The sequence below is a fragment of the Crinia signifera genome, chromosome 12, assembly GCF_055691185.1.
Source record: "Crinia signifera chromosome 12, ASM5569118v1, whole genome shotgun sequence".
Taxonomy (NCBI): domain Eukaryota; kingdom Metazoa; phylum Chordata; class Amphibia; order Anura; family Myobatrachidae; genus Crinia; species Crinia signifera.
Genome location: NC_139228.1, coordinates 1847391 through 1869857, shown reverse-complemented (window position 1 = coordinate 1869857; position 22467 = coordinate 1847391). Strand labels below are relative to the sequence as shown.

At 52.1% G+C, this 22467-nt stretch overlaps 2 protein-coding genes across 7 annotated transcripts in view; one reads left to right on the top strand and one right to left on the bottom strand.

The window, feature by feature from the left end:
• Positions 1 to 1372: 1372 nt before the first annotated feature.
• LOC146050577 (palmitoyltransferase ZDHHC3-like) lies at positions 1373 to 19120 on the bottom strand. 2 transcript variants are annotated; one of them, XM_083167659.1, is made up of 9 exons: positions 19004 to 19120; positions 14461 to 14549; positions 14239 to 14309; positions 13612 to 13724; positions 5511 to 5572; positions 5116 to 5230; positions 4957 to 5029; positions 4744 to 4873; positions 1373 to 3227 (listed from the first exon to the last, which is right to left on the bottom strand). In XM_083167659.1, the coding sequence occupies exons 2-9, from the start codon at positions 14501 to 14503 to the stop codon at positions 3139 to 3141; spliced, it is 696 nt and encodes a 231-aa protein (XP_083023785.1). In that variant the 5' UTR covers positions 14504 to 14549; positions 19004 to 19120; the 3' UTR covers positions 1373 to 3138. The 2 variants fall into 2 exon arrangements, with proteins under 2 accessions (XP_083023785.1, XP_083023784.1); XM_083167658.1 differs by lacking the exon at positions 19004 to 19120 and adding an exon at positions 18385 to 18564.
• Positions 18384 to 22467, top strand: part of PPOX (protoporphyrinogen oxidase) — a 26725-nt gene continuing 22641 nt past the window's right edge. The window contains exon 1 of one of the 5 annotated variants that reach the window (XM_083167655.1): positions 18384 to 18449. Coding sequence is in view for 1 of the 5 variants with exons in the window: in XM_083167651.1 (XP_083023777.1) it covers positions 18670 to 18751 (82 nt within the window). In the remaining 4 variants the exon portion in view is untranslated. Of the gene's footprint in view, positions 18450 to 18632; positions 18752 to 18808; positions 18831 to 22467 lie in introns of those variants that run through there. The other 4 variants (XM_083167653.1, XM_083167651.1, XM_083167657.1 and 1 more) reach the window with 4 other exon arrangements.

Below are 22467 nucleotides of genomic sequence, written 5' to 3'. Positions count from 1 at the left end.
TCTTCCATAGCTGTACTTTCTGTGTTTACATGGACAGCAAAAAAATAATAATAAAAAAAAGACAGGGACACATTCATTTGTTTTATTTAAGAACCACCAGAATATGGACATTATTTATACATCATAGAAACACAAAGCAATAAATATTTTTACAGCAAGACACTTTGTAACACTTACTGAGTTACCGGACATGATTGCACGTAGTGATACCTTTCAGTGGACTTTAAACAGACTTTAGTGGTATTAAAATAATAGAACAAAAAAAAAAAGGGGGGGGGGGTATTTTGGTATAGAGGCTGTTCCAGACATAAATACTGCGGCAATACAATATATTAACACCATTCAACCCGAGTTAGTCTTTAGCAGAGACATTTACCACACCAGTGGTGTAAGTTCTTCCCAGTTGCCCAGAGGCAAGATAAATATTGGTGCCCCCCCCAACACACACCACCTTATATAAATATATGTATGTATGCATGTATGTTATGGATATTATGTTTAGAATAAAGAGAGTGTGGCATCTATGGTCCTGCTAGGAGGAGGAGACAGCCACAGAAGTGATATAAACGGCTTTCAATTAACTGATTAAAACTTACAGTGGAGGAGAGGTGCCCCCTTGGGAGCAGGAGCCCGGCGGCAGATGACTCCATTGCCTCCCAGAGTTCTGCCTCTGTACCACACCCATGTCACCCACAGGCAGAGGGGACAGAATCTGTGCTATGGGAGATGGACTGCAATGCATTATGGGTGTAGGAAGCACACAAAAGGTCAAGCTGATAGCTGCCAGGCCATGCTGGTATTTGTAGTTCCATTACAGCCATAGATTTCCTAGTCCTGATATGCAAAAGTGAGAGGGATGTGTAACGTGGCTCCCTGTGAAAGAAGCCAATGCCAGCGCAAGTAGTGTGAGCAGGAGAAAAAAGTGTGTAAACAGCACCCCCTGCTGCTGGCTAGGATAAGTGCACCTTTGGATTTCACCTATATAGTAAATCTGCCACAGGGCACCAGCACACTGCTGGCAGAGATATGTAAATACTTTGAGTTATTATGTACATTGAAAGTTATAAGAAAGCACTTGGCGTTAAAAGTAACAGTAATCTAGTAGTCATTAAGGGCCTTATTTTGGTTCATTCTTTCTGACAAAATCCTTCTTAGATGGGCAAAACCATGTGCACTGCAGGTGGGGCAGGTGTTACTTGTGCAGAGAGAATTAGTTTTGGGTGGGGTTTTACTTCAAAGTGAGATCTATATTGCAGTGTAAAAATAAAGCAGCCAGTATTTTCCCTGCACAGAAACAAAATTACTCACCCAAATCTAATTCTCTCTGCACATGTTACATCTGCCCCCCCTGCAGTGCACATGGTTTTGTCCATCTAAGAAGGATTTTGTCAGAAAGAATGAACCAAAATAAGGCCCTAAGTGACATTTACCATATATCACGTGTGATTTGCTACCACAGATAACATGTGTGTGTTCTAAACCAGCGATTGCAGCATTTACGCACACACTGTCGTAGGGGTGACAGAGAGACGTCTGTTGTCTGTCACCACCTGATGTAGTAATAGTCTACCTGACTTCATTACACAGGTGGATTCGCAGGGTTACACTGAACAGTGCACTGTACATTTGGTCTACCTGGCTTCATTACACAGGTGGATTCGCAGGGTTACACTGAACAGTGCACTGTACATTTGGTCTACCTGGCTTCATTACACAGGTGGATTCGCAGGGTTACACTGAACAGTGCACTGTACATTTGGTCTACCTGGCTTCATTACACAGGTGGAATCGCAGGGTTACACTGAACAGTGCACTGTACCTTTCAAGGTTTAAATATAAATTGTAACATTCCAGGTTTACATTGGTCCTTCCAAGATAAATAGATCTTACATTAATTCCCAGGACTTATGTAGGGTACACACCAGAAGGATTTGGCCTCAATTCCCCCAATTTCATTCCAATTCTGAACGATTGTAAAAGATCCCTTCAACTGGATCCAGATCAGATTGGGAGCAGATCGGATGCAGATTGTGCGACCATCACATGATCTGATCAGGATGGTTCTGGTGTGTACCTAGCATTAGACAACATAATGCACATAAGTGTGTGAAGACCATGTGATATTACAGACAGGTTTCCTCTATATACAATAGAGCAGGGGTTCTTAAACGCAGTCCTCAGGACCCCACAGAGTTTACGTTTCCCAGCTCACCCGGCAGCTGCACAGGTGCACTCATCAGTCACTGACACATTTGATAAGAGCCACAGGTGGAGCTAATTATTTCACTTGTGATTCTGTGAGGAGATCTGGGAAACATGCACTGCGTGGGGTCCTGGGACAGGCCGTATACATATCAAGCGATGGTGCCAGTGTTCAGGCGGCGGTCGCCCAACGGTACAAGGTGCCCTCAGCCCGGTAGGAGCCATGTTCGGCTAGCAGCAGCCTCTCTTATTCCATTACAGACACTGAACCAGACTATTACACAACATAAATAACACACAAAATATACACAACATTTGATCTGAGAGCAGAACACCCCATGGTTTGGGAAGGCTGTACCCTGTCACCAAGAGGGAGATATTCGCGGTGATGTCCGTGCGTTCACACACAGGATGCCAGAAGTCATAGAACAAGTGCTACAAGAAATACTGCTCATGTACAGCGGGCAGACGGGCTGCCGGTACATGACATAAGGTGGCAGCCGCCACTGTGTGGTATGAGGGCGCACCTTAGCAGCACCCAAACCTACAATCACAGTCATGCATTGCTGCTTCCAGTCCTTCCTCAGATCAGCGCCCTCTACAGGACATCACCACCAACTACAGGAAGGTTAGTGAGCATTAGCAATGTGCTGATCACAACCCAGTGCACAGAATTGTGACATGAGGAATACAACACAGTATAACAAGAGGGCTTAGGAGTCTCCACAGAGTCTGCAGAACGATGGGCAAGTGCTAAACCTGGGACATGTAACACGGAGCAATGTAGCCATAGTGCAAAGATTAAACGTGTCAGCAAAACCTTCCTAGGCGAGGAGAACAGGGTGACCAGACCCTATTACCATCAGGTTATGGGGAGTCAGCGAGAGTACTCCAGGAAGGGTGGTACCGGCATTGGGGAGATGATAGGCCCCTTTCTTACACATCATAGTCTGGGAGGTAGCTGTACGCAGGACCCCCAGAGGTCGGGGGGCTGTTGCACGGGAAAAACCAGCAAATCATGTAACCTACATGGGGAGAGAAAGATGTTACAGGTGGTTCAGGATTGGGCCATACTGAAGCGTTACTGGGCGGGATCTTCAGAGTCACATGACGTATTGGGGTCATTCCTATTAGCTGCGATAATCTCACAGGTGCAGCAGGTGGGTATTACTGCGGCCCGAATTCACACAATGCAGCCCCTATAGGGCTCTGAGCAATTCTGGTGAGAGACCGGGAGCTGCTGCTGGTGATGTAACGACACAGCAAGTCGCACCATTTACACCAAATAGGAATGACCTGTATGTTACACATTTATATCTAGAACACATAGTGCTAAAAGGGAATGATTTCGTAGTAATCGCCTAATTTCATGCTAACATGTACCTGTGTCCTACACAATATTCATGACAATACAGCCTGCAGTTCATGGATATCTTAGCTCCTAATGACTGGATAGGCTGCATTCTCAGTGATGTCACTGGCTCCAAGTGACTGGATAGGCTGCACGCTCAGTGATTTATACTGCCTCCTAATGACCGGATAGGCTGCGCTCTCAGTGATGTCACTGGCTCCTAGTGACCGGATAGGCTGCGCTCTCAGTGATGTCACTGCCTCCTAATGACCGGATAGGCTGCGCTCTCAGTGATGTCACTGCCTCCTAGTGACCGGATAGGCTGCGCTCTCAGTGATGTCACTGCCTCCTAGTGACTGGATAGGCTGCGCTCTCAGTGATGTCACTGGCTCCTTGTGACCGGATAGCCTGCGCTCTCAGTGATGTCACTGGCTCCTTGTGACCGGATAGCCTGCGCTCTCAGTGATGTCACTGGCTCCAAGTGACCGGATAGCCTGCGCTCTCAGTGATATCACTGGCTCCAAGTGACCGGATAGCCTGCACTCTCAGTGATGTCACTGGCTCCAAGTGACTGGATAGCCTGCACTCTCAGTGATGTCACTGGCCCCTAGTGACTGGATAGGCTGTACTCTCAGTGATGTCACTTGCTCCTAGTGACTGGATAGGCCGCACTCTCAGTGATGTCACTAGGAGCCAGCGACTGGATAGGCCGCACTCTCAGTGATGTCACTAGGAGCCAGCGACTGGATAGGCGGCACTCTCAGTGATGTCACTAGGAGCCAGCGACTGGATAGGCCGCACTCTCAGTGATGTCACTAGGAGCCAGCGACTGGATAGGCCGCACTCTCAGTGATGTCACTAGGAGCCAGCGACTGGATAGGCCGCACTCTCAGAGATGCTCTGGTCAAATGTAAAAGCTTGTGCGAGGTGCTCAGAGATTTTATTGTAATTTTAAAGCTACTGTATATCAAAAGCATTATGGGCGAGATGTACTAAGCCTTGAAAAAGTGATATAATGGAGAGTGATAAACCACCTGTGACATGGCAGTTAGGAGCTGGTTGTCAAGCTTAGTACATCTGGCCCAATATGAGTTGCCTTGCTGTAAATGAGTTATTTATACAATCAGAAATGAACTTAAATTAAAAAACCAGACAGAGCCGTCCCAGACACCTCCTGGGTGTGGTCTCACCTCTGCCGAACACTTCCCGCAGGAGAGCCATCTTTGGTTTGCGGGTGTGGGCGACCTCTTTGCGCGCCTCTTTCAGAAGTCTGTTCCGCAGCTGCTCTATCGGGGTCTCATCCATAATAATGGACATTATCTGGGGATGAAAGCCGTATGGTGAGACCCGGGGATGTACCTCCCGTATTACAGATGCCTGCGGGATGGATGAGAGACACTCACCTGATCATAGAAAATGACAGTGACGAAGAGACCGAAGAGCACCGACTCCACGAGCAGGAGGATGCAGTGTGCGCTGGGCAGAGACCGGGAGGGAACCCAGGTTAGTTAGTACTTCCAATGGTACGGTGTGTGCGTGCAGCAGAATTGGTATTTACTTACATCTGGACGTGGCTGTGAGCAGGGGCTCCCTTCTCAGAATCATCCACCGTCCCTTTCTTCTCTGGCCATAGCCAAGCGGCCAGGACTAAGCTCATGGCATACAGGCTGGTCAGCCCTGTAACAAACAAGAGACTGGAGATACTGCCACCTGCTGGAGATCAGGAGTACCTGACTAACAGTGCCACCACGCTGCTGCCACTGACAGGATATTTTATTTATGCTAAAGAATGGTTCCACCTTCCGGCTAAGTAGGAGAACCAGATATCACCTATACCTTTGTCATTTCCCTAATAACAATAGAAAGGTTGTTCTCCTGCTCGCTGGTTGCCAGGGCGTGCCATTATATAATCCATCTCTCGCCTCTCAGGTAACCCAGCTGACTGAGGAGCACTTACCTGTATAGAAAAGGAACTGGATGAAGTATTTTTGGTTGAGTTCCCCGACGCAGTTATTGATCCTGCAGGAGAAGAAAAAGTAAGACGGCAATAAGGCCGCTGTGTATACAGGGGGAGGCGGAGAGATGGAGGAGACAAGGCACGTACCAGGGACAGTGATGGTCCATGTGGTGTATAGAGTGGGGGTATGGAGGAGACAAGGCACGTACCAGGGACAGTGATGGTCCATGTGGTGTATAGAGGGGGTGGGGGTATAGAGGAGACAAGGCACGTACCAGGGACAGTGGTGGTCCATGTGGCGTATACAGGAGGGGGGGTATAGAGGAGACAAGGCACGTACCAGGGACAGTGGTGGTCCATGTGGCATATAAAAGGGGGGGGGGGTATAGAGGAGACAAGGCACGTATAAGGGACAGTGGTGGTCCATGCGGTGTATAGAGGAGACAAGGCACGTACCAGGGACAGTGGTGGTCCATGTGGTGTATAGAGTGGGGGTATAGAGGAGACAAGGCACGTACCAGGGACAGTGGTGGTCCATTTGGCGTATACAGGGGGGGGTATAGAGGAGACAAGGCACGTACCAGGGACAGTGGTGGTCCATGTGGTGTATAGAGTGGGGGGGGGGGGTATAGAGGAGACAAGGCACGTACCAGGGACAGTGGTGGTCCATGCGGTATATAGAGTGGGGGTATAGAGGAGGACAAGGCACGTACCAGGGACAGTGGTGGTCCATGTGGTGTATAGAGTGGGGGTATAGAGGAGACAAGGCACGTACCAGGGACAGTGATGGTCCATGTGGTGTATACAGGGGGGGGTATAGAGGAGACAAGGCACGTACCAGGGACAGTGATGGTCCATGCGGTGTATAGAGTGGGGGTATAGAGGAGACAAGGCACGTACCAGGGACAGTGGTGGTCCATGTGGTGTATAGAGTGGGGGTATAGAGGAGACAAGGCACGTACCAGGGACAGTGATGGTCCATGTGGCGTAGACAGGGGGGGGGGGGGGGGTATAGAGGAGACAAGGCACGTACCAGGGACAGTGGTGGTCCATGCGGTGTATAGAGTGGGGGTATAGAGGAGACAAGGCACGTACCAGGGACAGTGATGGTCCATGCGGTGTAGAGGAGACAAGGCACGTACCAGGGACAGTGGTGGTCCATGCGGTGTATAGAGGGGGGGGGGGGGTATAGAGGAGACAAGGCACGTACCAGGGACAGTGGTGGTCCATGCAGTGTATAGAGGGGGGGGGGGGGGTATAGAGGAGACAAGGCACGTACCAGGGACAGTGGTGGTCCATGTGGTGTATAGAGTGGGGGTATGGAGGAGACAAGGCACGTACCAGGGACAGTGGTGGTCCATTTGGCGTATACAGGGGGGGGGGTATAGAGGAGACAAGGCACGTACCAGGGACAGTGGTGGTCCATGTGGTGTATAGAGTGGGGGTATAGAGGAGACAAGGCACATACCAGGGACAGTGATGGTCCATGTGGCGTAGACAGGGGGGGGGGGGGTATAGAGGAGACAAGGCACGTACCAGGGACAGTGGTGGTCCATGTGGCGTATACAGGGGGGGGTATAGCGGAGACAAGGCACGTACCAGGGACAGTGGTGGTCCATGCGGCGTATACAGGGGGGGGTATAGCGGAGACAAGGCACGTACCAGGGACAGTGATGGTCCATGTGGCGTAGACAGGGGGGGTATAGAGGAGACAAGGCACGTACCAGGGACAGTGATGGTCCATGCGGTGTATAGAGGAGACAAGGCACGTACCAGGGACAGTGGTGGTCCATGCGGTGTAGAGGAGACAAGGCACGTACCAGGGACAGTGGTGGTCCATGTGGTGTATAGAGTGGGGGTATAGAAGAGACAAGGCACGTACCAGGGACAGTGATGGTCCATGCGGTGTAGAGGAGACAAGGCACGTACCAGGGACAGTGGTGGTCCATGTGGTGTATAGAGTGGGGGTATAGAAGAGACAAGGCACGTACCAGGGACAGTGATGGTCCATGCGGTGTAGAGGAGACAAGGCACGTACCAGGGACAGTGGTGGTCCATGTGGTGTATAGAGGGGGGGGGGGGGGTATAGAGGAGACAAGGCACGTACCAGGGACAGTGGTGGTCCATGCGGTGTATAGAGTGGGGGGGGGTATAGAGGAGACAAGGCACGTACCAGGGACAGTGATGGTCCATGCGGTGTATAGAGTGTGGGGGGGGGGGGGGGTATAGAGGAGACAAGGCACGTACCAGGGACAGTGGTGGTCCATGCGGTGTATAGAGGGGGGGGGGGGGTATAGAGGAGACAAGGCACGTACCAGGGACAGTGGTGGTCCATGTGGTGTATAGAGTGTTGGTATGGAGGAGACAAGGCACCTACCAGGGACAGTGGTGGTCCATTTGGCGTATAGAGTGGGGGTATAGCGGAGACAAGGCACGTACCAGGGACAGTGGTGGTCCATGCGGCGTATACAGGGGGGGGTATAGCGGAGACAAGGCACGTACCAGGGACAGTGGTGGTCCATGCGGTGTATACGGGGGGGGGGGGGGGGGGTAGAGAGGAGACAAGGCACGTACCAGGGACAGTGGTGGTCCATGTGGTGTATAGAGTGGGGGTATAGAAGAGACAAGGCACGTACCAGGGACAGTGATGGTCCATGCGGTGTAGAGGAGACAAGGCACGTACCAGGGACAGTGGTGGTCCATGTGGTGTATAGAGTGGGGGTATAGAAGAGACAAGGCACGTACCAGGGACAGTGGTGGTCCATGTGGTGTATAGAGGGGGGGGGTATAGAGGAGACAAGGCACGTACCAGGGACAGTGATGGTCCATGCGGTGTAGAGGAGACAAGGCACGTACCAGGGACAGTGGTGGTCCATGTGGTGTATAGAGGGGGGGGGGGGGGTATAGAAGAGACAAGGCACGTACCAGGGACAGTGATGGTCCATGCGGTGTAGAGGAGACAAGGCACGTACCAGGGACAGTGGTGGTCCATGTGGTGTATAGAGTGGGGGTATGGAGGAGACAAGGCACGTACCAGGGACAGTGGTGGTCCATTTGGCGTATACAGGGGGGGGTATAGAGGAGACAAGGCACGTACCAGGGACAGTGGTGGTCCATGTGGTGTATAGAGTGGGGGTATAGAGGAGACAAGGCACGTACCAGGGACAGTGGTGGTCCATGTGGCGTATACAGGGGGGGGGTATAGCGGAGACAAGGCACGTACCAGGGACAGTGGTGGTCCATGCGGCGTATACAGGGGGGGGGGGTATAGCGGAGACAAGGCACGTACCAGGGACAGTGATGGTCCATGTGGCGTAGACAGGGGGGGGGGGGTATAGAGGAGACAAGGCACATACCAGGGACAGTGGTGGTCCATGTGGCGTATACAGGGGGGGGTATAGAGGAGACAAGGCACGTACCAGGGACAGTGATGGTCCATGCGGTGTATAGAGTGGGGGTATAGAAGAGACAAGGCACGTACCAGGGACAGTGGTGGTCCATGTGGTGTATAGAGTGGGGGTATAGAAGAGACAAGGCACGTACCAGGGACAGTGGTGGTCCATGTGGTGTATAGAGGGGGGGGGGGGTATAGAAGAGACAAGGCACGTACCAGGGACAGTGATGGTCCATGCGGTGTAGAGGAGACAAGGCACGTACCAGGGACAGTGGTGGTCCATGCGGTGTATAGAGTGGGGGGGGGGTATAGAGGAGACAAGGCACGTACCAGGGACAGTGATGGTCCATGCGGTGTATAGAGGAGACAAGGCACGTACCAGGGACAGTGGTGGTCCATGCGGTGTATAGAGGGGGGGGGGGTATAGAGGAGACAAGGCACGTACCAGGGACAGTGATGGTCCATGTGGTGTATAGAGTGGGGGTATAGAGGAGACAAGGCACGTACCAGGGACAGTGATGGTCCATGTGGTGTATAGAGTGGGGGTATAGAGGAGACAAGGCACGTACCAGGGACAGTGGTGGTCCATGTGGTGTATAGAGTGGGGGGGGGGTATAGAGGAGACAAGGCACGTACCAGGGACAGTGGTGGTCCATGTGGTGTATAGAGTGGGGGTATGGAGGAGACAAGGCACGTACCAGGGACAGTGGTGGTCCATTTGGCGTATACAGGGGGGGGTATAGAGGAGACAAGGCACGTACCAGGGACAGTGGTGGTCCATGTGGTGTATAGAGTGGGGGGGGGTATAGAGGAGACAAGGCACGTACCAGGGACAGTGGTGGTCCATGTGGTGTATAGAGTGGGGGGGGGGGGGTATAGAGAAGACAAGGCACGTACCAGGGACAGTGGTGGTCCATGTGGTGTATAGAGTGGGGGTATGGAGGAGACAAGGCACGTACCAGGGACAGTGGTGGTCCATTTGGCGTATACAGGGGGGGGTATAGAGGAGACAAGGCACGTACCAGGGACAGTGGTGGTCCATGTGGTGTATAGAGTGGGGGGGGGGGGGGGGTATAGAGGAGACAAGGCACGTACCAGGGACAGTGGTGGTCCATGTGGTGTATAGAGTGGGGGTATAGAGGAGACAAGGCACGTACCAGGGACAGTGGTGGTCCATGCGGTGTATAGAGGAGACAAGGCACGTACCAGGGACAGTGGTGGTCCATGTGGTGTATACAGGGGGGGGGGGTATAGAGGAGACAAGGCACGTACCAGGGACAGTGGTGGTCCATGTGGTGTATAGAGTGGGGGTATAGAGGAGACAAGGCACGTACCAGGGACAGTGGTGGTCCATGCGGTGTATAGAGGAGACAAGGCACGTACCAGGGACAGTGGTGGTCCATGTGGTGTATACAGGGGGGGGGGGGGGTATAGAGGAGACAAGGCACGTACCAGGGACAGTGGTGGTCCATGTGGTGTATAGAGTGGGGGTATAGAGGAGACAAGGCACGTACCAGGGACAGTGATGGTCCATGTGGTGTATACAGGGGGGGGGGGGGGTATAGAGGAGACAAGGCACGTACCAGGGACAGTGATGGTCCATGTGGTGTATACAGGGGGGGGGGGGGGTATAGAGGAGACAAGGCACGTACCAGGGACAGTGGTGGTCCATGCGGTGTAGAGGAGACAAGGCACGTACCAGGGACAGTGGTGGTCCATGTGGTGTATACAGGGGGGGGGGGGTATAGAGGAGACAAGGCACGTACCAGGGACAGTGGTGGTCCATGCGGTGTAGAGGAGACAAGGCACGTACCAGGGACAGTGGTGGTCCATGCGGTGTATAGAGTGGGGGTATAGAGGAGACAAGGCACGTACCAGGGACAGTGGTGGTCCATGCGGTGTAGAGGAGGACAAGGCACGTACCAGGGACAGTGGTGGTCCATGCGGTGTATAGAGGGGGGGGGTATAGAGGAGACAAGGCACGTACCAGGGACAGTGATGGTCCATGCGGTGTATAGAGTGGGGGTATAGAGGAGGACAAGGCACGTACCAGGGACAGTGGTGGTCCATGCGGTATATAGAGGGGGGGGGGGTATAGAGGAGACAAGGCACGTACCAGGGACAGTGGTGGTCCATGTGGTGTATAGAGTGGAGGTATAGAGGAGACAAGGCACGTACCAGGGACAGTGGTGGTCCATGTGGTGTATAGAGTGGGGGTATAGAGGAGACAAGGCACGTACCAGGGACAGTGGTGGTCCATGTGGTGTATAGAGGGGGGGGGTATAGAGGAGACAAGGCACGTACCAGGGACAGTGATGGTCCATGTGGCGTATACAGGGGGGGGGGGGGTATAGAGGAGACAAGGCACGTACCAGGGACAGTGATGGTCCATGTGGCGTATACAGGGGGGGGTATAGAAGAGACAAGCCACGTACCAGGGACAGTGGTGGTCCATGTGGTGTATAGAGTGGGGGTATAGAGGAGACAAGGCACGTACCAGGGACAGTGATGGTCCATGCGGTGTATAGGGGGGGGTATATAGGAGACAAGGCACGTACCAGGGACATTGGTGGTCCATGCGGTGTATAGAGTGGGGGTATAGAGGAGACTATACACCACATGGACCACCACTGTCCCTGGTACGTGCCTTGTCTCCTCTATACCCCCACTCTATACACCACATGGACCACCACTGTCCCTGGTACGTGCCTTGAGTGGGGGTATAGAGGAGACAAGGCACGTACCAGGGACAGTGGTGGTCCATGTGGTGTATACAGGGGGGGGTATAGAGGAGACCAGGCACGTACCAGGGACAGTGATGGTCCATGCGGTGTATAGGGTGGGGTATATAGGAGACAAGGCACGTACCAGGGACAGTGGTGGTCCATGTGGTGTATAGAGTGGGGGTATAGAGGAGACAAGGCACGTACCAGGGACAGTGGTGGTCCATGCGGTGTATAGGGTGGGGTATATAGGAGACAAGGCACGTACCAGGGACAGTGGTGGTCCATGTGGTGTATAGAGTGGGGGTATAGAGGAGACAAGGCACGTACCAGGGACAGTGGTGGTCCATGCGGTATATAGAGTGGGGGTATAGAGGAGGACAAGGCACGTACCAGGGACAGTGGTGGTCCATGTGGTGTATAGAGTGGGGGTATAGAGGAGACAAGGCACGTACCAGGGACAGTGGTGGTCCATGTGGCGTATACAGGGGGGGGTATAGAGGAGACAAGGCACGTACCAGGGACAGTGGTGGTCCATGCGGTATATAGAGTGGGGGTATAGAGGAGACAAGGCACGTACCAGGGACAGTGATGGTCCATGTGGTGTATAGAGTGGGGGTATAGAGGAGGACAAGGCACGTACCAGGGACAGTGATGGTCCATGCGGCGTATACAGGAGGGGGGGTATAGAGGAGACAAGGCACGTACCAGGGACAGTGGTGGTCCATGCGGTGTATAGGGTGGGGTATATAGGAGACAAGGCACGTACCAGGGACAGTGGTGGTCCATGTGGTGTATAGAGTGGGGGTATAGAGGAGACAAGGCACGTACCAGGGACAGTGGTGGTCCATGCGGTATATAGAGTGGGGGTATAGAGGAGGACAAGGCACGTACCAGGGACAGTGGTGGTCCATGTGGTGTATAGAGTGGGGGTATAGAGGAGACAAGGCAGGTACCAGGGACAGTGGTGGTCCATGTGGCGTATACAGGGGGGGGTATAGAGGAGACAAGGCACGTACCAGGGACAGTGGTGGTCCATGCGGTATATAGAGTGGGGGTATAGAGGAGACAAGGCACGTACCAGGGACAGTGATGGTCCATGTGGTGTATAGAGTGGGGGTATAGAGGAGGACAAGGCACGTACCAGGGACAGTGGTGGTCCATGTGGTGTATAGAGTGGGGGTATAGAGGAGACAAGGCACGTACCAGGGACAGTGATGGTCCATGTGGCGTAGACAGGGGGGGGGGGGTATAGAGGAGACAAGGCACGTACCAGGGACAGTGCTGGTCCATGTGGCGTAGACAGGGGGGGGGGGGGGGTATAGAGGAGACAAGGCACGTACCAGGGACAGTGGTGGTCCATGTGGTGTATAGAGTGGGGGTATAGAGGAGACAAGGCACGTACCAGGGACAGTGGTGGTCCATGTGGCGTATACAGGGGGGGGTATAGAGGAGACAAGGCACGTACCAGGGACAGTGATGGTCCATGCGGTGTATAGAGTGGGGGGGGGGGGTATAGAGGAGACAAGGCACGTACCAGGGACAGTGGTGGTCCATGTGGTGTATAGAGTGGGGGTATAGAGGAGACAAGGCACGTGCCAGGGACAGTGATGGTCCATGCGGTGTAGAGGAGACAAGGCACGTACCAGGGACAGTGGTGGTCCATGTGGTGTATAGAGTGGGGGGGGGTATAGAGGAGACAAGGCACGTACCAGGGACAGTGGTGGTCCATGTGGTGTATAGAGTGGGGGGGGGGGGGTATAGAGGAGACAAGGCACGTACCAGGGACAGTGGTGGTCCATGTGGTGTATAGAGTGGGGGGGTATAGAGGAGACAAGGCACGTACCAGGGACAGTGGTGGTCCATGTGGTGTATAGAGTGGGGGGGGGGGGTGTATAGAGGAGACAAGGCACGTACCAGGGACAGTGGTGGTCCATGCGGTGTATACGGGGGGGGGGGGGTATAGAGGAGACAAGGCACGTACCAGGGACAGTGGTGGTCCATGCGGCGTATGCAGCGGTGGCATATACGGCAGTGGTGTGCTCTCGGAGGCCGGTATGTCTCACATCGGTTACACACCGTCCAATCCTCATTGCTCTGCCAAGACATAGGTACATAGTGACTACCTGTATCAGTCATGTTCTCCGCAGCTGGAGACCAAGCATCACACTGTGCAGCCTGAGAAAAGATGGTGGAACCTTGGCTGTGCATACACTGGGCTTAGAGGGCATTTCTGGGGTGTAAGGCCCATCCCATGAGAAGCGGCCTAGATACAAATATAACAGGATGTCCAGCACATAAAGGTGTATTGTATGGGCAACAATCAATAATGCCAGAGGACCTTTGTCGGCACAAAGGAAATCACTCCCAGGTTCCTTACTGCCGCTGCCATATTTGTGTGAGAGTCCAGGGGATAAACAGAGCCCCATCCGCACCTATGTAGGACGCAGCAGAATATTCTCAGTGTGGCTTCATGCAAACAGGCACTTGGTGTCTGCCTAAGATTACGCCCAGTGCACAGGTAACCCTGCCCACATCATGATGGCTCCTCCCATTCAGAGACACATGACAAAGTGACCTGTTCATGTTATTTACTGACATCGCAGCTTACCCGGTCACTTTTGCGTGGAGTGCTACGTAAGTCGGAGAAATCGATGGCTGTTTCCGGCAACGGGACCGTACCTGAAAGATTCAATGAGGTTGCTAAGTGCCAAAGTCTACTCCACCTACAAAGAGCCCAGGCATACTTCCACAGGTCTATGTGTGTGGGGGACTTAATTAGGAATAACAAAACAAACTATATGATAAAGCTGCTAAAGGAGGAACAGGTTACCTGGGTCAGAGAACACGGCCCTGGTGTGACAGGCCAACAGCATGAACACGATCAGGTTAAAACCAACAGCATGAAGAGGGCACCAGATGCTTCACATTAGGAGGAAAGCAACAATTAGTATAACAAGACACCCCTAGAACTGTCCCCCAGAACCCATTCCTACTACCTGCCCCAGACTCATTCCTATACCCTTATACCTGTCAGCAGTATATATAGCAGTATAGGGGTACCTGTCAGCAGTATATGGGTACCTGTCAGCAGTATATAGGGGTATAGCAGTGTATACTTGCCCCAGACCCAATTCCTATACCTGTCAGCTGTCTATCCGTACGACCCCATACCCCATTCTTATACTTCCCCTGTATTCCTAACCCATTCCTACACCTCCAAACCTGTCACCTGCATATACCTCCCCCAAACCCATTCCTACACCTGCATATACTGTACTTCCCCTGTGTTCTTCTCTGTACTCCATTCCCACACGCCTATACCTGTCAGCTGCGTATACTCCCTCTGTATACCTCCCCATACCTTTGTTATCTCCCCCAGACCCCATTATTAACATTTCTTATATAGCGCACACATATTACGCAGCGATGTAGAGAGAATATTTGAACACTCACATCAGTCCCTGCCCCAATGGAGCTTACACTCTATATTCCCTACCACATGTACACGCACACACAGACATTCTAGGGATAATTTTGTTGAGAGCCAATTAGCCTACCAGTATATTTTTGGATTGTGGGAGGAAACCAGTGTACACAGAGGAAAGCCACGCAAGTACGGGGAGAACATACAAACTCCGCAGTTAGGGCCATGGTGGGGATCGAACCCATGACCTCAGCGCTGTGTGGCAGTAATGCTAACCATTACACCATCCGTACTGCCCCGTATATATAACACATGGTGGGGATAGAACCCATGACCTCAGCGCTGTGAGGCAGTAATATAACCATTACACCGTCCGTACTGCCCCGTATATATAACACATGGTGGGGATAGAACTGATGACCTCAGCGCTGTGTGGCAGTAATGCTAACCATTACACCATCCGTACTGCCCCGTATATATAACACATGGTGGGGATAGAACCCATGACCTCAGCGCTGTGAGGCAGTAATATAACCATTACACCATCCGTACTGCCCCGTATATATAACACATGGTGGGGATAGAACCCATGACCTCAGTGCTGTGAGGCAGTAATGCTAACCATTACACCATCCGTACTGCCCCGTATATATAACACATGGGGGGATAGAACCCATGACCTCAGCGCTGTGAGGCAGTAATATAACCATTACACCATCCGTACTGCCCAGTATATATAACACATGGTGGGGATAGAACCTATGACCTCAGTGCTGTGAGGCGGTAATGCTAACCATTACACCATCCGTACTGCCCCGTATATATAACACATGGTGGGGATAGAACCTATGACCTCAGTGCTGTGAGGCAGTAATGCTAAACATTACACCATCCGTACTGCCTCATATATATAACACATGGTGGGGATAGAACCCATGACCTCAGTGCTGTGAGGCAGTAATGTAACCATTACACCATCCGTACTGCCCCGTATATATAACACATGGCCATACCTGACCAGGGAGGTCCAGGAACAGAGCATTGTTTCCTCCTGGAGAGGGGCATGCTGGGAGGAATGGATAATGTACGATTACCAGCACCTGTGGGGAGCTAGGTAACTGATAAGAAAGTTGTCACCACAGGTTCTGGCAATCATACATTACCAGGGAAGCACAGGAGCAGAGCATTGTTTCCTCCTGGAGAGGGGCATGCTGGGAGGAATGGATAATGTACGATTACCAGCACCTGTGGGGAGCTAGGTAACTGATAAGAAAGGTGTCACCACAGGTGCTGGCAATCATACATTACCAGGGAAGCCCAGGAACAGAGCATTGTGTCCTCCTGGAGAGGGGCATGCTGGGAGGTATGGATAATGTATGATTGCCAGCACCTGTGGGGAGCTAGGTAACTGATAAGAAAGGTGTCACCACAGGTGCTGGCAATCATACATTACCAGGGAAGCCCAGGAGCAGAGCATTGTGTCCTCCTGGAGAGGGGCATGCTGGGAGGTATGGATAATGTAGGATTGCCAGCACCTGTGGGGAGCTAGGTAACTGATAAGAAAGGTGTCACCACAGGTGATGGCAATCCTACATTACCAGGGAAGCCCAGGAGCAGAGCATTGTGTCCTCCTGGAGAGGGGCATGCTGGGAGGTATGGATAATGTAGGATTGCCAGCACCTGTGGGGAGCTAGGTAACTGATAAGAAAGGTGTCACCACAGGTGATGGCAATCATACATTACCAGGGAAGCCCAGGAGCAGAGCATTGTGTCCTCCTGGAGAGGGGCATGCTGGGAGGTATGGATAATGTATGATTGCCAGCACCTGTGGGGAGCTAGGTAACTGATAAGAAAGGTGTCACCACAGGTGCTGGCAATCATACATTACCAGGGAGCCCAGGAACAGAGCACTGTGTCCTCCTGGAGAGGGGCATGCTGGGAGGTATGGATAATGTAGGATTACCAGCACCTGTGTGGGAGCAGGGTAACTGATAAGAAAGGTGTCACCACAGGTGCTGGCAATCCTACATTACCAGGGAAGCCCAGGAACAGAGCATTGTGTCCTCCTGGAGAGGGGCATGCTGGGAGGTATGGATAATGTATGATTGCCAGCACCTGTGGGGAGCTAGGTAACTGATAAGAAAGGTGTCACCACAGGTGCTGGCCATCCTACATTACCAGGGAAGCCCAGGAACAGAGCATTGTGTCCTCCTGGAGAGGGGCATGCTGGGAGGTATGGATAATGTAGGATTACAAGCACCTGTGTGGGAGCAGGGTAACTGATAAGAAAGGTGTCACCACAGGTGCTGGCAATCCTACATTACCAGGGAAGCCCAGGAACAGAGCATTGTGTCCTCCTGGAGAGGGGCATGCTGGGAGGTATGGATAATGTAGGATTACCAGCACCTGTGGGGAGCTAGGTAACTGATAAGAAAGGTGTCACCACAGGTGCTGGCAATCATACATTACCAGGGAAGCCCAGGAGCAGAGCATTGTGTACTCCTGGAGAGGGGCATGCTGGGAGGTATGGATAATGTATGATTGCCAGCACCTGTGGGGAGCTAGGTAACTGATAAGAAAGGTGTCACCACAGGTGCTGGCAATCCTACATTACCAGGGAAGGGCAGGAACAGAGCATTGTGTCCTCCTGGAGAGGGGCATGCTGGGAGGTATGGATAATGTATGATTGCCAGCACCTGTGGGGAGCTAGGTAACGGATAAGAAAGGTGTCACCACAGGTGCTGGCAATCCTACATTACCAGGGAAGCCCAGGAACAGAGCATTGTGTCCTCCTGGAGAGGGGCATGCTGGGAGGTATGGATACTGTATGATTGCCATCGCCTGTGGGGAGCTAGGTAACTGATAAGAAAGGTGTCACCACAGGTGCTGGCAATCATACATTACCAGGGAAGCCCAGGAACAGAGCATTGTGTCCTCCTGGAGAGGGGCATGCTGGGAGGTATGGATAATGTAGGATTACCAGCACCTGTGGGGAGCTAGGTAACTTATAAGAAAGGTGTCACCACAGGTGCTGGCAATCATACATTACCAGGGAAGCCCAGGAGCAGAGCATTGTGTACTCCTGGAGAGGGGCATGCTGGGAGGAATGGATAATGTACGATTACCAGCACCTGTGGGGAGCTAGGTAACTGATAAGGTGTCACCACAGGTGATGGCAATCATACATTACCAGGGAAGCCCAGGAACAGAGCATATTCTCCCTGAAGGAGAGGGGCAGGTAGCAACCCTGTATACCTATACCTGTCAACTGTGTATACCTCCCACAGACCCGATTTGTACACCTGTCGGTCCCACCCACCAACCCCTCACCTCCCGGAGAAGGTGTGCAGCAGGATGTGCCGGAGGATGACATAGTCGGCGTAGCCCAGGCTCAGGTAGGTGAGCAGGATGCACAGGAGCCCACAGGGATCCCGCACACAGCTCGCCATGGCCAGCACGGAGACTTCCGGGTACCGGTCCCCGCCCACACGAGGGATTACCGAATCACCGTCCGCATTGCCTGCGAGGCCGCGCCCAGCGCACTTCGTGATTGGCAGGTGCGTCACTGATCAGCTGTCATGCGGCCGAGGCGGACTTCCGGCGTTTGTAGTGGTCATGGAAACAGCTGGTGCTGAGCAACGGAGTCACTTCCAGTATCATGTAGGCTGGGGTCAGACTCGTTACACAATATTGTGCAGTGAGTGACAGCGGAAGGGATCTGTCTTCACACAGCTCCCTGCTTCTGTATACACCAAGGCTGCCCCCTTCTGGCTGGGGTGTGTACAAGCTGGTGTTGCCTGTAGCAACAAGATTCTATCTATTTCTGCAATACAGAAAGGATAGCTAGATTCTGGTTGCCATGGGCAACACAACACTGATCTGCTTTAGTAATTACTCCTGATGTTGTTATTATTGTTATTATTTTTGTAGGGTATGGATTATAACTCACCCATTGGTGGGCTGTAGTCCTGAGGCCTGGGGCAGGAATGGTAGTGAAGGGACGGCCACATTACATTATAAATGCAACTGAATCTTTTCCTTGCTCCTAATGTGTTACAGCCTCCGGCTTGGAGGTGCAGCGGCTGCGGCAGGCTCAGATGAAGGTGTCACATAATGTTGGGTATGGGTAAAAACCGGACCAGGACAAAACCCCCGGACCACCGGACCGGACATCAAACTCTGCATTTTGGAGCTTGTAGCCTCCGGTCCGGGGGTGTCCTGTTCGGGGGGCTGCCTGTGAGACCTGTCACCAGGGAGAGGTGGAGGGGGAGAATAAAGCCTCCCTATATAGTCTGGGTATGTAGCAAAAACCGGAACGGTCCGGACCACACGGGGAGGCTGTAATCTCCCCTTCCCCATGTCCTTGGTGAAAGCTATTACAGCCCGCCCGCCCGGACAGTGTACCCCTGGACCAGACACTACAAACTCTAGAATGCAGATTCAAAGTCCGGTCCGGCATTCCGGGGTCTTGTCCAGGTCTGGTTTATACTTAGTTCCCTTTAATCCAACTGTTCTCAACCTGGCATACTTGTACCCCTGTGGGGATTCTCTGCAGACTGGTTCGGGAACTTGAATATAGTATTGGCATACCTCCCAACCGTCCCGGATTCGGCGGGACATTCACGATTTACGGCCGATGTCCCGTCATCCCGGTACTGCTTACCGCAGTCCCGGCTTCCCGAGACGGTTGGGAGATATAAACCACGCAGTTGGGAGCCCCCCCAGCTTGCCGAGAATAGACGCTGTGCGCATGCGCACAGCGTCTATTAAGCGACGACGAGCGGCGAAAACGGGGCGTGGCCGGATTTCGCGTCACCCCGAGAGGCCACGCCCATTTTCGGGAGGCCACGCCCCCTTTTCGGGAGCGCGAACGTCCCGACCTCCCAACTTCAAAAGTTGGGAGGTATGGTATTGGTAATGGTAGAAAAAGTCTCCTGTTGCCGAGTTGAATAAGTTGAACCATGTCATATGATAAACCATAACCCATCACATGTGTAGTCAGCAGACAGCACATACATGGCAGCATTGTGGGGGCACAGAGTGATGGGAGGAGTCTGATATACCATAACCCATCACATCACACATGTAGTCAGCAGACAGCACCTACATGGCAGCATTGTGGAGGCACAGAGTGATGGGAGAAGTCTAATATACCATAACCCATCACATCACACGTGTAGTCAGCAGACAGCACATACATGGCAGCATAGTGGTGGCACAGAGTGATGGGAGGAGTCTGATATACCATAACCCATCACATCACACGTGTAGTCAGCAGACAGCACATACATGGCAGCATAGTGGTGGCACAGAGTGATGGGAGGAGTCTGATATACCATAACCCATCACACGTGTAGTCAGCAGACAGCACATACATGGCAGCATTGTGGAGGCACAGAGTGATGGGAGGAGTCTGATATACCATAACCCATCACATCACACGTGTAGTCAGCAGACAGCACATACATGGCAGCATTGTGGAGGCACAGAGTGATGGGAGGAGTCTGATATACCAAAACCCAGCACAATACAGGTGTAGTCAGCAGACAGCACGTACATGGCAGCATTGTGGGGGCACAGAGTGATGGGAGGAGTCTAATATACCATAACCCAGCACATCACACGTGTGGTCAGCAGACAGCACATACACGGCAACATTGTGGAGGCACAGAGTGATGGGAGGAGTCTGATATACCATAACCCATCACATCACACGTGTAGTCAGCAGACAGCACCTACATGGCAGCATTGTGGAGGCACAGAGTGATGGGAGGAGTCTAATATTCCATAACCCATCACATCACAAATGTAGGCAGCAGACAGCACATACATGGCAGCATTGTGGATGCACAGAGTGATGGGAGGAGTGTAATATACCATAACCCAGCACAACACAGGTGTAGTCAGCAGACAGCACGTACATGGCAGCATTGTGGAGGCACAGAGTGATGGGAGGAGTCTGATATACCATAACCCATCACATCACACGTGTAGTCAGCAGACAGCACCTACATGGCAGCATTGTGGAGGCACAGAGTGATGGGAGGAGTCTGATATACCATAACCCAGCACAACACAGGTGTAGTCAGCAGACAGCACCTACATAAAAGCATTGTGGAGGTACAGAGTGATGGGAGGAGTCTGAAGTAACAGACAATTCAACAAATATTTCCAACTCCTTGAATCCCTGACTAAAATTAGAAGTGTCATCAGACTGATGGTCAATAACTTGGAGTCGCGACCCAATACTGAGAATGGTGGGACCCATTTTGGGGTCAGGACCCACAGATTGAGACCACTTCTCTAGCCGAATAAAACCAGGGGACATGCAGGATTGACGTCAGCTGGCCACAGAACCTGTGCAATACAGGTGTCCCAGTGTAAAGGGGTAGTATGCTAAGCCTAGGATTACTCCCATCTATTATACAACATGTCACCAGCATCAGCTTACCATACTACAGGGTTTGTATAAAAAGTCTGCTGTGACTGTACGTTGCAGCCTGTATGCTCCAGGTGGGTTCGATGGAGGGGGAAGTCAGCTTCAACACACATTGGCCGTCAGTCGCCTACGAAATTTCGTGTGGTTCGTTGTGTGGTTTTAGTGGACTCATGTCCCTAGGCTCAGTTGAAGATAAAAAATGCAACGGTCTATAGAACAGCGCTACGTCATTAAATTCTGTGTGTAAATCGGCTATGGAGACGATAACCATGATCCAGAAAGTCTTCGGGAGTGAAAGCCTATCAAAAGCTACTGTTTTACAAGTGCTTTAAAGATGGTCAAGAAAGTGTGGAAGACGAACCCTGTGCAGGATGCCAGTCCACGAGCAGAAACGAGGACAGTGTGCAAGGTGTGCGTGAGGTCTTGCACTCAGACCTGCGGTTAAGTGTTCAAATGATCGCGGACCATGTAGGAATTGATAAAATGACTGAGCACCAAGCCACACCAGCTTCATAGTCAACAACTACCTGGCCCAGAACAGCATTGCACCACTTCCTCAGCCCCCCTACAGTCCCGATCTGGCCCTGCTGGACTTTTTCCTGTTGCCCTGAGTGAAGACAGCCCACAAAGGACACCGCCATGGGACCATAACACAGGTCAACGCAGCTTCGACTCGCTGCTTGAAGGACACTCCGGAAAAGGACTTCCAAAGCGCCTTTGAAGTGTGGACAACTCGGCAGAAGTGTGACACACATAAGGGTCTTATTTTGAAAAATGTTAATTGTTTGTAGCGATATCTTCAATAAATATTTTTTCCCGAATTGAGTCTTATTATTTTTGTATACAAACCCTGTGTACCTTTAAATAGGGACAGGCATGAATTACACCGGCTCTGTGGTTGGCTTGCTCCAGATTTTGGGAGCAAATTTCTGAAGTAAATATTACATTGCTCCCATCCAGTACCAGATTCTTAT